This window comes from Branchiostoma lanceolatum, chromosome 10, assembly GCF_035083965.1.
Source record: "Branchiostoma lanceolatum isolate klBraLanc5 chromosome 10, klBraLanc5.hap2, whole genome shotgun sequence".
NCBI lineage: Eukaryota > Metazoa > Chordata > Leptocardii > Amphioxiformes > Branchiostomatidae > Branchiostoma > Branchiostoma lanceolatum.
In genome coordinates this window covers 5,643,662-5,656,817 of record NC_089731.1, presented here as the reverse complement: position 1 = coordinate 5,656,817, position 13,156 = coordinate 5,643,662, and the positions used below count along the sequence as shown (strand labels likewise).

At 43.7% G+C, this 13,156-nt stretch overlaps 1 protein-coding gene across 1 annotated transcript; it reads right to left on the bottom strand.

Moving 5' to 3' along the window:
• Nucleotides 1–63: 63 nt before the first annotated feature.
• LOC136442797 (uncharacterized) lies at nt 64–12,954 on the bottom strand. Its single transcript, XM_066439720.1, has 4 exons — nt 12,126–12,954; nt 5,453–5,538; nt 4,944–5,023; nt 64–4,253 (listed from the first exon to the last, which is right to left on the bottom strand). The coding sequence occupies exons 1-4, from the start codon at nt 12,840–12,842 to the stop codon at nt 661–663; spliced, it is 4,476 nt and encodes a 1,491-aa protein (XP_066295817.1). The 5' UTR covers nt 12,843–12,954; the 3' UTR covers nt 64–660.
• Between the last annotated feature and the right edge of the window lie 202 nt (nt 12,955–13,156).

The window sequence follows — 13,156 nt, the reverse complement described above, 5'->3', positions numbered from 1 at the left end:
ATATTTGTTTATCTCTCTTTATCTTTGGGCTTTGGGGGGTTGTGCATTGCCTCAATTTTTAAAAAATACTTTTGTTAATGGCATTTGTAGCTCCAGTTTGTAACTGATGTATGCATTTATCCACATCACGACAGACCACATTGATTTGCTTTGGGAGTGTACCTTTTTGTCCTTTAAAATATGTCTTTAATGAACAAGTCTTCAGTTATATTCATTTATGTCTGACCACACTACTCTGCATCCTACAAGCTCCCAAACTCCTTCACCTGCAATATATACATGTTTGTCTCTATCCCCTAGTAGATCATAACATTTTCTGGCTGGTCCAATGGGATGTTTATATGCTGGTGAAGGCAGCAGATCGGCTTCCCTAATGTTTAGAGATAACGACGCGGTCACACCGTAGTCCGTCTTTTGATTTCAATGTCGTAGGATGTTCAAAAAGGCTGTGACGTGCAGAATCAATCGCCGACAGCGATCTCAGACAGCCTTTCCGGTAACAGACAGTTGAATTTTGTACAACTCGTGGACGACTGTCCTAAGAATGCCTTCAGTTTGCGATCATACGACGAATGTGACCAGGCCCTAAGAGAATAGTTGTGAAAGGAACATTATGTTTACCATAAGGCCTCTAGAGAAATCAACCTCGAGTGATTTGTTTTAGAACTTCATCTCATTTACTTGCAATGCAAGGCTACGCGCTTTGTCATAGTCCCCCAGATCAAACCAGACTTCACTCAGAATGGTCAAAGTTCTTGCAATATCGGGATGTACTGCATTGTGTCCATAGATATCAGTCATCATTGTCAACCCCTTCTGAAGGAAGACCATTGCCTTCCAGTTGTCGCCTAACTTTCGCCAAGCAAGTCCCGTGTTACAGAGTGTGCTAGCAATGTCAACATGAGTCGCGTGCCTTCCATATATACGCCTTTCCATCTCGTAGGCCTCTTCAAGAAAGTGTACACTTTTTCCAGCGTCACCCTTCTCGTTCCAAGTGGCACCAAGTTGTTTGAGCAATACTGCAATGGTCCGGTGCGCCGTTCCGTGACCAAGTATGTCTTTACTCATGGCCAAAGCCCGCTCATAACAGTCGATGGCATTGGTGTGAATATCGAGTCTTCTCCATATCCCACCGAGGTTGTAGAGTGACGTCACAATATCAATATGCGGTGTGGTTGTTCCATAAATACATACTTGCATTTCAAATGCCTTTTCGAGAAATATGACAGCCTTTAGAGAATCTCCAAGGTCAAACCAAACCTTACCCAGGTTGCTAAAAGACAAAGCAATATCCGGATGCGGCACATCGTCTCCATAGACTCTTTTAAACATACTCAAAGCTTGTTCATGGTAAGTGATGGCTTTCCTGTGATTCCCCAGCTTCGCCCAATCTTTTCCAAGACTCCTATAGGAACTTGCAATATCTGGATGTGGTTCATTTTTTCCATGCATTTGTTTTAACATATTCAGGGCGTGCTCGTGAAACTTGATTGCTTTTTTGTAATCTCCAAGGTCTTTCAAAGCTATGGCAAGGTTGTGAAGTGATCCTGCGATATTTGAATGTGCCGTGACTGGGCCAAATATACGCTTCCACATGTAGAGAGCCTGTTTATGAAAGTTGATGGCTCTCCAATAATCACCCAATTCGTTCCAGATTATGCCCATGCTCTGAAGTGACGCCGCAACGTCCGGGTTTGCAGTCTCCTCTCCATGGAGACGTTTCACCATGTCATGAGCTTGTTCGTGGAAGTGAATAGACTTTTCGTACATACTCAACGCTCTCCATGTTTCCCCAAGTCGAATGAATGACCACACGATGTCGCGGTGTGCCGTTTCGCCTCCAAACGCACGTAGTTGTATACCTAAAGCATTTTCGTAGAACTGAATGGCCTTCCAGAACTCGCCCAGCTCGTGCCAACTGCTGCCAAGATGAGCATCTATCTCTGCGATACTTGGATGTGCATTGTCTTGGCCGTAGATAATGTTCCCCATGCGGAGTGCCTGTTCATAGAACCTGATCGCTTTCCTGTGCTTTCCTAAGCTACTCCATATTCGACCCAGGGTATGGAGGGACGACATCATGTCAGGATGTGCAGTACCCCGTCCGTAAACAAGCTTCCTCATCTTGAGGGCCTCTTCCAACAACGGAATGGCTTTTTTCATGTCACCTAAGTTGCTCCATGATGTTCCCAGGTTGTGCAGGAGCCAAGCGGTGAGTGCATCTTGTGCGTCAGCCCCATGTTCTCGTCTGATTATCCTTAGCGCCTTGTCTGATACATTGATAGCTTGTCTGTAATTACCTGAAAGAGCCCAAGCCCGACTTAGGTTGTTGAGCACCAATAGTACAGCGGTTTTATGGTCAGTACCTTCCAATTGCATATGGTTAGCCATTTCCAATACCTCTTCATTCAAGGTGATAGCGTTTCTGGTGTCCCCAAGGTAAGCCAGTGAAATACCCAGACCAGCGAGGGAGTTAAGAATATCCAAATGTTCTGCTTGATGTCCATGTATTTGTCTGAACATATTCAATGCCCGTTCAAAAAACATCTTTGCCTGTCTGTGGTTGCCCATCCTGTTGCTGGTCCGACCTAGGTGATACAAGCACCACCCAATACCTCTGTGTCCTGAACTGTACATGGTCTCTTTCCTTGCAAGCGCAAGCTCGAAGTGTTCCATTGCGGATGTGAAATTACAGAGCTCGGTATTCATTTCTCCTTTTGTTTCTGGCAAGTTCTGAAACAGAACCGATGTACGAAGTAAATCCAGTTGCTCTTCGTGCACTTTCGACAAAACTTTACGAAGAGGCAAAGCAGTGTAATAGTATCTGTAAAGCATCTTTTGGGATGGAAGGTAAAAGACTTGCTCAATAGTAATGTCTGCAATCTCCTTTCTCTGTGAATCACTGTCAACGCGCGTCAAAGCAGATATGTTTTCTCTCTGACCACCATTTGCGATGTAAGCTCTCAGTCTCAGTTCCGCAGAAATGCTAACTGCCACTGCAAGATGATGGGCATTTTCTTCGCTCACATAGCTCTTGTTTTTCAGATGTTCGATCGTGTTCCAAATGCTACCTGCCTTGACGCCGTAGCGTAAGGCAATGTTCTGTATCGCGATAGAAGAGAAACGGTAGATTTCCTTCTTAACATTCACAAGGTTCGCTGTTAACTTTGGTCGTGTGAATTCTTCACTATCTGCCATTTCGATGCCGATATTGGTATCACCGGACTCCAATACTGCAGAAACCTTGCTACAATATTCTTTAAACAGATCCTTGTCACCTGATACACAACAAACACACTGCAAGATGTCTGATAGGTGATAGCCTTCCGAGACAGCAATGTCCATCTTCTGGAAGCTAGCCATCTTGCTCGGGTTCTGAATGAGTTCCAAGGCTGGTTTGGTCTTTGTCCGTTGTCTACCAAATGGGGTTTTGCTCGCCCATGGCATGGCCCCATCAAAAGCAAATCCTCTAGGGGTAGTTGCGTCATAGAACCAGCAGCCGGATCCATGCTCTTTATCGTCATCGTCGACGTCATCTTCGCAGTAGTAGTCATTGAGTGACTTGATGCCCATTGCTGGGAGTATGGTTTCTCCTAAGTTGATGATCTTAAGATGGAGGTAATGTGTGAGATTTCGGAAATATTTCCTGCTTTCTTCGTTTTCACCGTCTTCTTCGAGTAAAATTGCGAACTCTAGGTCTGAGTATGGAGTGACCAGTTCAGTGGCCTGTGAACCCAAACCTATGAAAGCATATTTACATGGTGGTTGGCCCATTACAGCGATACATTCAGAAATGATAGTATCCAGAAAATGTTTTCTATCTTTGGCTATTTTCTGGAACAGTTCTCTGATAGCTTCAACTCTAGCAGCTTCGACTTCTATCACTTTAGGATCATCTTCATCGTACTTATAAGGGTCATAGAGCCGGTCTATATCTTCCACCTGCTTCGCCACAATTTCTCGCATCTGCCTTAATTCATTTTTATGTCGTAAGTCAACCCTAAACGGGTGTTGTTCTTGGATCGCGTGCACACCTATGACGTTTAGCAAGAACGATTGTTCTACTTCTATCATAGCATGCAAGCAGTTTTTCTTCAAATCTGCGTGTTTTGTTCTCGCGATGGCTGCGTTGTAGAGTGCAGTGGCTTGAGTGAAGTCCCATCCTTCTTTAGTCAGCCTTCCGCGCGCAAGGTAGACATTTCCCAGCCTGTGTAGACACTCCGCTTCCAGGGGCAGGTGCGTGGATTCAGGACCTGTGTTATACATGGTTAGTCACATTTTGATTTGTCGAAATAGCGGCAGCTTTCGTTGTCAGACCCGGGCGAAATAACTAGTTTACTTCATAGAGAAGTAACAAATCAGCCCCTGTGCTAGCTATCGTTAGAATGGCCACCATATAAACCCGCAGTGCCCCGTGCTCTGTCCACAGTAAATCTAAGATTTTGTTTTAGAAGCCTATGGTTTAAAACATCAACGTTTTCTCTCCCCCCCCCCCCCCCCCCCCCCATTGCATCAACACCATGCGTCTATCAAACTAGCTTCTTTATTCTTGCAGGCTAGTCCGCTATTGTGTTAAACTGCTATAACGTCTTTCCCAGAAGTGCTGAGTGCTAAGCAGAGAAGAAGTCTTTGGTATGACTCAATCGGGGTTTGAACCCCGACCTTATGTATGCAGAGCGAACACTACATTTCACTATTGCACCGGTCAAGGATGGATTTGTATCTTTGAAATGCATTTTGTACAACGTAAAGTCGCTGCAGTCTGTGGGTCTTCAATCTTTACAGGTGAGGAATGTTCACTTATGGCATCTTACTTACAACAAAAACATTGTCGTGGCTCCTCATATTCAAAACAGCTACGCGCATTGAAAAAGTAGGTATATCATGTGTATTTCTGCCAGATTACAAATTTCAATTTCATCTATGTATTCCCTGCAACTCACAATGGATAAGCCTCAGCGCAGAAGCAAACTGCCACTCGGCCACCTCGAGATCTCCGTTCTGCAATGCCTCGTCCCCTTGGCTTTGGTTGTCACCGTATACAGTCGTAGTAACAAGAGGACAAAGGAAATTTCAAATTTAAAACCACAATGATTGAATACGTTCACTTGATGATCAGGAATTATGAATGTTAAAAGCACAGTTGGACAAATCCTAACACAAATGGAAGGATACATATCACATCATCTAAACTTTATTCCATAATGATTCTGTTTCAACAAGTAACTTGAAGTATGTAGTTAATTACAAAACAGACAACAAACATCGTAGGTGATTTCCTGCATCTAGACAATCAGTTGTGCATACGATTACGAATTTGTGTATGGTAGACCTTCACCACATTAGTATCTTCCGGGCTCCATTTTACAAAATCTAAAGACAGGTGCATGATCATCCAGGGGAAATGTTCATGAAAAACCAAGAGAAATGACTATTTGTCAACCATACTCACGTTATCATATCCCTTGCCTCTTTCACGACAGCTTTATTTGGCTCTTTTGCATCTCTTCGTGTCTTCAACATCCTCGTGTCATTACGCTGTAATTTGTAACAGTCATTGTTGAATATCTGGGATACCTAGGTATTCACACGAGTTTTTAGAATTCATGCGAGTTTTACGGAATACATATACGAATTTTACAGAATTCATTCCGTAAGACTCGGAATTTATTCAGTAGAATTCGTATGTATACTTAGGGACCGCCGAATATCAGACGCGCAAAAGCAACATAAATGTATATATATATATAATCGTGTCTTCCAGCCCGGCTGCACGGTAATTTGGGAAGGATTCAATTATTTATCGCGTGTTCGAGCACTCGGACATTAACATTCGTCTATTAGTCATGATTGGGACTGGTACTGGTGCGTGAAAACACTAAAACGGACCCCGGCTGTACTTCATAATCAGCAGTTCAACCACAATGAGCGAGTGGTTGCACGTCGGTTGCATTTCTTCATTTCTTAGTTTGGTCGCGGTGGGCCATGGTTGTGATATTGGGCTATTGTTGCGTCACGTTTGGTGCTTTGTCACGTTTGGTGCCTAGGCACGGTTTGTGACAGTGCCCGCGTGTCACAAACAGTGCCTGGGACAAAAGCACGGTTTGTGACACTCGGACACCGTCACGAATGGTGCCCAACCGAGCACAGTTCGTGACACACAGGAGGTCTTATCCTATACTGTGCTTTTGGGCGGAGCTTAGTGTTTTGAGGGGGAGGAGTCTGCCTAACGCGTTTTTTTCCCTGCAGCCCGCCATCTTTGTTTTTCAGTTCGGGGCGCTGGGATGAGAAAGAATCAGCGTAATTCTCGCTCACTGAAATACATTTCGCGCTTGTCTTGGATGATTTGGACTTAGAGTTGATGTGGCACAAACAGACGGACGTCTCATCACGAATTTCTACAACAGAAATCCGTCCCGAACCCTGTCATTCACGACTGTGTCCTGAGGCACGGTTCGTGACAGTGCCGGAGTGTCACAAACCGTGCTTTTGCCCCAGGCACGGTTTGTGACACTCGGGCACTGTCACAAACTGTGCCCAGGCACGGATTGTGACAGTGCCTGAGTGTCACAAACCGTACCTGGGGCAAAAGCACAGTTTGTGACACTCCGGCACTGTCACAAACCGTGCCTGGACAGTGCCCGGGGCTACAACTTCCCGTAGCATTGATTTAGATCGGGCGAGCTGACTGCCTCGGGACGTCGAAGAAATCGGCAAGTGGCCCGATCCTAGTCTAGATCTGGTTTCCCTGGATAGAATATATTTAGTCTTACAAATTGTTTTTTCAATCATCTGTTATAGACACTGTCTTTTTCTGCCACTTCAATTCTAGGTCTAAGTTATTCAATTATTTTACAGAGCGAGAATTACGCTGTTCCTCCTTATCCCAACACCCCGAAAAACAAAGATGACGGGGGGTGGGGGGACTGCGGTAAACAAAAACACGCTGCCTTATATGGAAACGCGGGCATCACTGCCCCGTCAGTCACAGTGATTGACAGCACTTCCGGGCACAGTCTGTGACGGTCAGGCTGTGTCACGTTCTGTGCCTGGGAAAGCATAGAACGTGACAGGCATGGTGTGTGACGGTACAGCTATTGTATTATTGCACGTCCACGGCCATCTTTGTTTCCCAGGTAACGATGACGTCAGGGCCAAACAAGTCCAGCAGCCGTGCGTTGTTTACCTAGTCCACGGCCATCTTTGTTTCCCAGGTAACGATGACGTCAGGGCCAAATACAGTTTACTGACACAATGAAACCGCTACCGTTACTGATTTGTTTTCATGTGCGTTAAGAGACCAGTACGTTACCTGTGATTAGCACACTGGCACAGAATAGAACGCATGCTCCGGTTCTGCAATAAACTTTGCATTAAGTATGATAAACTGTATCAAACATGTACAAAATGCTAACACATTCCATCGAATATGCTCTAAACTTTAGTTTTTACCGGGATCGTGTATTCACCGAAATACGGGAAATACGCGAAATACACGTCCGAAATACACGAAATACACTTGAAAATGGCTGAAATCTACCGAAATACAGTATGATTTGATGAATTAACATCACAGCTTGCCATATGCCGTCTTGAAATAATATATTTATAGCCCTGGCGACAAGAAAATACTTCGCGATCCCGGCCACGTCCGGTCGCCGCCATCTTTCTTACCATACACCATGATGTTTGTTGTTAGTGGTATCCGAGGCATTTACACGAACATAATGGTAGTAAAATGTACCGACATACAGTATGATTTGATGAGCAAACATCACAGGTTGCTGTATTTCGGCATGAAATAATCTATTTTTGGTCCTGGCGACAAGAAGAAGGCTACCCTGGGCTCCAGACTAGTACCGGGTCGCTAGCGATTTTCTTCGGCGGCCCAAGGACAGTCAGCCAGCCAGGTCTTAGAAATCCCCCGGTGCGCTAATGCTAGGGTCACATTTCCAATCCGGGGCCCGGCCGGGCAGTCTTTGGGAACGGAAAGTATGATATTCAAGAGAACAAAAACACAAAACGTACCCAAAATTAATTAAGAGCATAGCTTGTGCAAAATTTGTGACACACACTTGGATTTTTCGTTTCCGCAAACAGCCCGGCCGGGCCCCGGTTAGGAAATGTGACCCGAGCATAATTAGGGTTCTGCGGGCTGGAGGCTCTGTGCCGCCGAAGGAACTGACTACAAGGTGCCGGCTAAAAGGAACCGGCTAAAAGGCCCGATAAACAGTCTACTCTACTCTACTGTAACCCAGGATAACCCAGGGTAGATCCCGGCGAAATAAGAAAATGGCGGATATGCGATCACTCACTAGTATGCGATCCGGCGGCGGGATAGCCCTAAGTCTACTGAGGGATTTTCAAGGACCTTGTTTATTATATATGTTGTAGGAATTTTAATTAAAACCAGTGAATAAGATTTCCCCCGCAAAATTCTTATTGACAGGCTAAGCTAACCTGTCACAGTGTCAGTAAGATTTTCCCCGCTCTTGACATTTACTAGTTAAAGCCTGTCAATAAGAACCTTAACCATTGCCCTTATATAACCATAAACATGGTTCATAAATAACCAAGGAGGTTAAATATACAAGATAACATTTCCCCTGTGTTCACACGGGATGTTCCTGTGAATCACACAAAACCCGCACCCCTACCAAACCCTGAAGATGATCCTGTAAAATGGAAAAAAAAAATACTGAGATTCCTTTAAATAAATAATTCATTTTTTGAATGTTAAAAACAGAAAAACGGATGTCAAAATGATAGCCAAAAGAAATTGGATATTGATGGATTTGAACTCACGATCTATGAACTCGCGATCTGTCGGCCTACCAGTTGAGCTGACATGATTAACTCGTTCGGCTCGGTCATTCCAACGAGGCTATAACGTCCCAACACGTCAATTGGTAAGGAAGAGGACGCCGGGATCGCGAAGTATTTTCTGCGGATTTGTTGTCGCCGGGGCCATAAATGAATTATTCGATGCCGAAATGATGTTTGCTCATCAAATCATACTGTATGTCGGTACATTTTACAACCATGTTCGGATACCATTAACAACAAACATACCATAATGCACCACAAGTCAGGAAATACATAATACCAAGGTTATATAACCTCCTTGGTAATACCTAAAGCTAATATATATAATACATGTATATATATAATCTCCAAGCAGATCACACGGCGGCAAAATAAATATTATAAGGGATGATATTGTCAAAGGGATGATTATTTGCCAAGGAAGTTTAGTCGCCAGGGGGTTTCATTTGCGGGCAAATTATCAACTTTACCGTGGACTGACTCTACTGGACAATTATTACTTTTTTTGCCGAATTCTACGACCCATACGCTCGTAGGAAGGGCTGGTAAAGGTTTGAGAAGTTCCTGCCCACTTGTTCTGTAATGTGTGGGGCTTGTTATGTTTTCCTTTCGTCTGAATAAATCATAGGCTGTTATCTCTTTATAATCTCCCTTGTTATCATCAATTGCGCCACTTCCTAGCTTTGCCACTTTCTTACATTTCTACACGTTTTTTTTTTCAGGTAAATTTACCGTGAGACTGGAAGAAAGGACCATTAGGCCTACTTAATATAATCTTTGTTCCAAATGCGTTCACGTTGAAATATGCGTTGTTGGGTTATCAAGGGTTTCTGTTTTTTTTTTGTTATCAAACTTATTGTCAACTTTATATATTCGTTATTAAACTTATTGTCAACTTTCGTTCTTTTCTAACACCTCAGGTTCTGACGCGTTTTGTTTTGTTTTAAGTTTTGAACGAAGACTTTAGTTTCGCCTACTTGATATAATCTTTGTTCCAGATGCGTTGACGTTGAAATATGCGTTGTTGGGTTACCAAGGGTTTCTGTTTTTTTGGTTATTAAACTTATTGTCAACTTTCGTTCTTTTCTAAGGTTCTGACGCGTTTTGTTTTGTTTGAAGTTTTGAACGAAGACATTTGTTTCGCCTACTTAAGTTAATACCGTACTAACCGTTACTAACAGAAATCCAGTCACAGCAAACGTACATTAGCAAACATCAACAAATGTATTTACAATGCAAAATGTTAAGAAAGACATTTAGACCAAGAGCAAAAGCAAAATAAGTCACAAATCTATATTACGTAAAATGGCAACAACATTCATGGAAAGTACGCAAGTTACTTACAAATCGGGTCTTTACATTTCTTGTTGAAGGTAAAGAAACCTAGTCAAAGTTATTTCAGAAATGGCACAATCCATTAAAAAAATTATATTACGAAAAATGGCAACAACTATTTACAAATCGGGTCTTTACATTTCTTGTTGAAGGTAAAGAAACCTAGTCACAAAGTTATTTCAGAAATGGCACAATTCATTAAAAAATTATATCACGAAAAATGGCAACAATCATTTACAAATCGGTCTTTACATGGCAAAAAAGGTGACACCATGCAATAAAAGGCAAAGTGATAAATTGATTTCCTGCTAAAGTACAGAAAATCACCTTGATTGCTGACGCGCTATGAAAAGGTGTCAAGGTGTTAATCGGCTTGAAAATCACGTTGCATTTGTATGGCTTGCACACTTTCATACGTTAAGAGATGCGACGTACCAACATACGTCGGGCCAAATTTCATACGTTTGGCATTCAAATAGTATGACAGAAGTGTAGTTCGCTGTCAACCATATAGCTGGAGATCACAGGTTAAGAGATGCGACGTACCAAATTTCATACGTCGGGCTAAATTTCATATGTTTCGCATTCGATAGTATGACAAAAGTGTAGTTCGCTGTCAACCATATAACGTTAGCTGGAGCTCCGGAGATCACTGGTTTAATAAGAGATGCGACGCGTACCAAATTTCATACGTCGGGCCAAATTTCATACATTTGGCACTCAAGTAGTATGATCAATATACAATGTCCTTGGTATGATAAAAGTGTAGTTCGCTGTCAACTTTGGAAATGGAACCTTAGCATAACCATATAACCTCCTTGGCATAACTGGTTACAGTATTTCCTGCCGCTCAAAGGATGATGGTATAGCTTGATCCGCCATATTTGTTCCTATATGAACGCTACCCGCCGAAGAGAAAGTTAGCCAAATCCGTTGCATTATCGCTTCTACACTGGCATATGGGCAGTAGTTGGCAGGAAATCACATACAGGGAAAGTTTCTGACGATTGTTTAGTCATGAACGAACGTTGGACACCGCTGTATTGGATTTTTTGTTTGCCTACGAATCGGACCGCTAGTGTCGGTTGTAAAGAGACGAATCATGTTCACAAAGACCAAGGTGGTTCTATATAAAACCTCCTTGCAAAGACCAAGTAGTTTACTATATGCTTGTAGCTTAATGTCGTGTAGTTTCATATTGTAATGTAAGCCAGTAGTCTTTAGTATCGCTTTAGACTAGCGGGGCAACTCGGGCGGACTCGGCGGGCGACACGGCGATTGACCCCGCTGGCGCACCCCCAAAGTACGCCGGCGCTATAGAATTCCTGCCGAGCAAAAAGAAAAGAAGTTAAAATTATAGTAGTGAGGCTTCTAGATCGATATCTTCTCCAAACATTCACACATTACGTGCTCAGTAAGTAAGGTGCCGAGTTGTCCCGGCCTAGGTGCCGAGTTGTCCTGATACCCAACAAACATCATGGCGTATGGTAAGAAAGATGACGCGGCGGCCGGCCGGGGTCGCGAAGTATTTTCTATCCTTTTCTTGTCACCAGGACCATAAATATATTATTTTATGCCGAAATAAAGTAACCTGTGATGTTTGCTTATCAAATCATACTGCATTTCGGTACATGTCATCACCCTTTTTGTGTAAATGACACAGAAGAAGACACCACTGAAAAACAAACATCATGGTGTGTGGTAAGAAAGATGGCGGCGACCGGACGTGGCCGGGATCGCGAAGTATTTTCTTGTCGCCAGGGCTATAAATATATTATTTCAAGACGGCATATGGCAACCTGTGATGTTAATTCATCAAATCATACTGTATTTCGGTAGATTTCAGCCATTTTCAAGTGTATTTCGTGTATTTCGGACGTGTATTTCGTGTATTTCGCGTATTTCCCGTATTTCGGTGAATACACGGACCGGTTTTTACCAGTCTGATTCAATGCATCACTTACCCTTTTTACTACTCCCGTCACCTTCTCTGCATACTTGACTCGATGGCACAGAACCTCCTTCGCTTCTTGTTCCTCAATTCGTGTTGTTGCGGTTTTGTACATTCCTTTCGCTTTCGACAGCAACGACAGACTGGAACTGTTTTGACCCTCTTCGAGGTACAGGTCTCCAAGACCTTTCATGACCTCGAGTTCTAACAATGCGTCGCTGTTCTCAATAGCTTTCACTAAAGTATTTGTATATTCCTCTTCCACTGCATGAACGTTACTTTGGTGTCCACTTTTGACCAAGTTTAAGCACGTTCTAGCAACATTAAGTACGCTACTGGAAGAGGAAGTAGTGGCATGTGGAACTTCCGCTTTTCCTTCGTTTCTCGCCTGCGGATTTCTATCGAATTTACCTGCGGGAAGTGTCCTCTTAAGAAGCGTCTCCAAGTACCGAACACGATGCTGTGTCGTCAGCCTGAGGTCCGAATCGGTGCAGCGGAAAGCGGCAGTCATGTAAAGGGTTATGGCCTTCTCGAATTCTTCAGAATTCTTCGCCATTCTTCCCTTTTCAAGACGTAAGTCACCGAGACATTTTAGTGCCTCCACCTCTATGCGCAAGTCCATATTGGCGATGGCGTCTCTCAAAGCTCTTCCATACTCGATCTCTGGACCGTCTCCCATTTCGAGACGCGACTCCAAATCCTGTAGTTTATCAGCTAGACTTCTCGCCATGTTGTCCCTCTCTTGTAGTGGGCGTTTGCTCTGTGGGTGTGGTCTGGGGTTCTCTAAAGACTGCACTTCTCCCTACCTTTTATTGGCACACGGTCCACTTCCGGCTTGTACCTTTGCATGGTGGCCCACCGGAGTTTTTGGCGACGCCTTAGAGGCGGAGTCTGATAGGGTTTTGTATCTCAGTTTTCTTGCTCTAAGCGGGCGACCTCAAGCTGAGGAAGCCTGGGCGTGACGATTTGTTCGTTAACTAGTAGTGCATTCGCTATGGCTCGCGTCAGTTTAGCCAAGCACACCGGGTCACCCCTACTCTTCTC

Excerpts from the sequence above, each read along its gene's own strand:
- LOC136442797 (XM_066439720.1), bottom strand. The coding sequence starts at position 12,842 with ATGGCGAGAAGTCTAGCTGATAAACTACAGGATTTGGAGTCGCGTCTC. Across the intron at positions 5,539-12,125 it reads TGACGGGAGTAGTAAAAAGG|CGTAATGACACGAGGATGTT; the intron begins GTAAGTGATGCA and ends TACAAATTACAG. Across the intron at positions 4,254-4,943 it reads TGCGCTGAGGCTTATCCATT|GTCCTGAATCCACGCACCTG; the intron begins GTGAGTTGCAGG and ends TGTATAACACAG.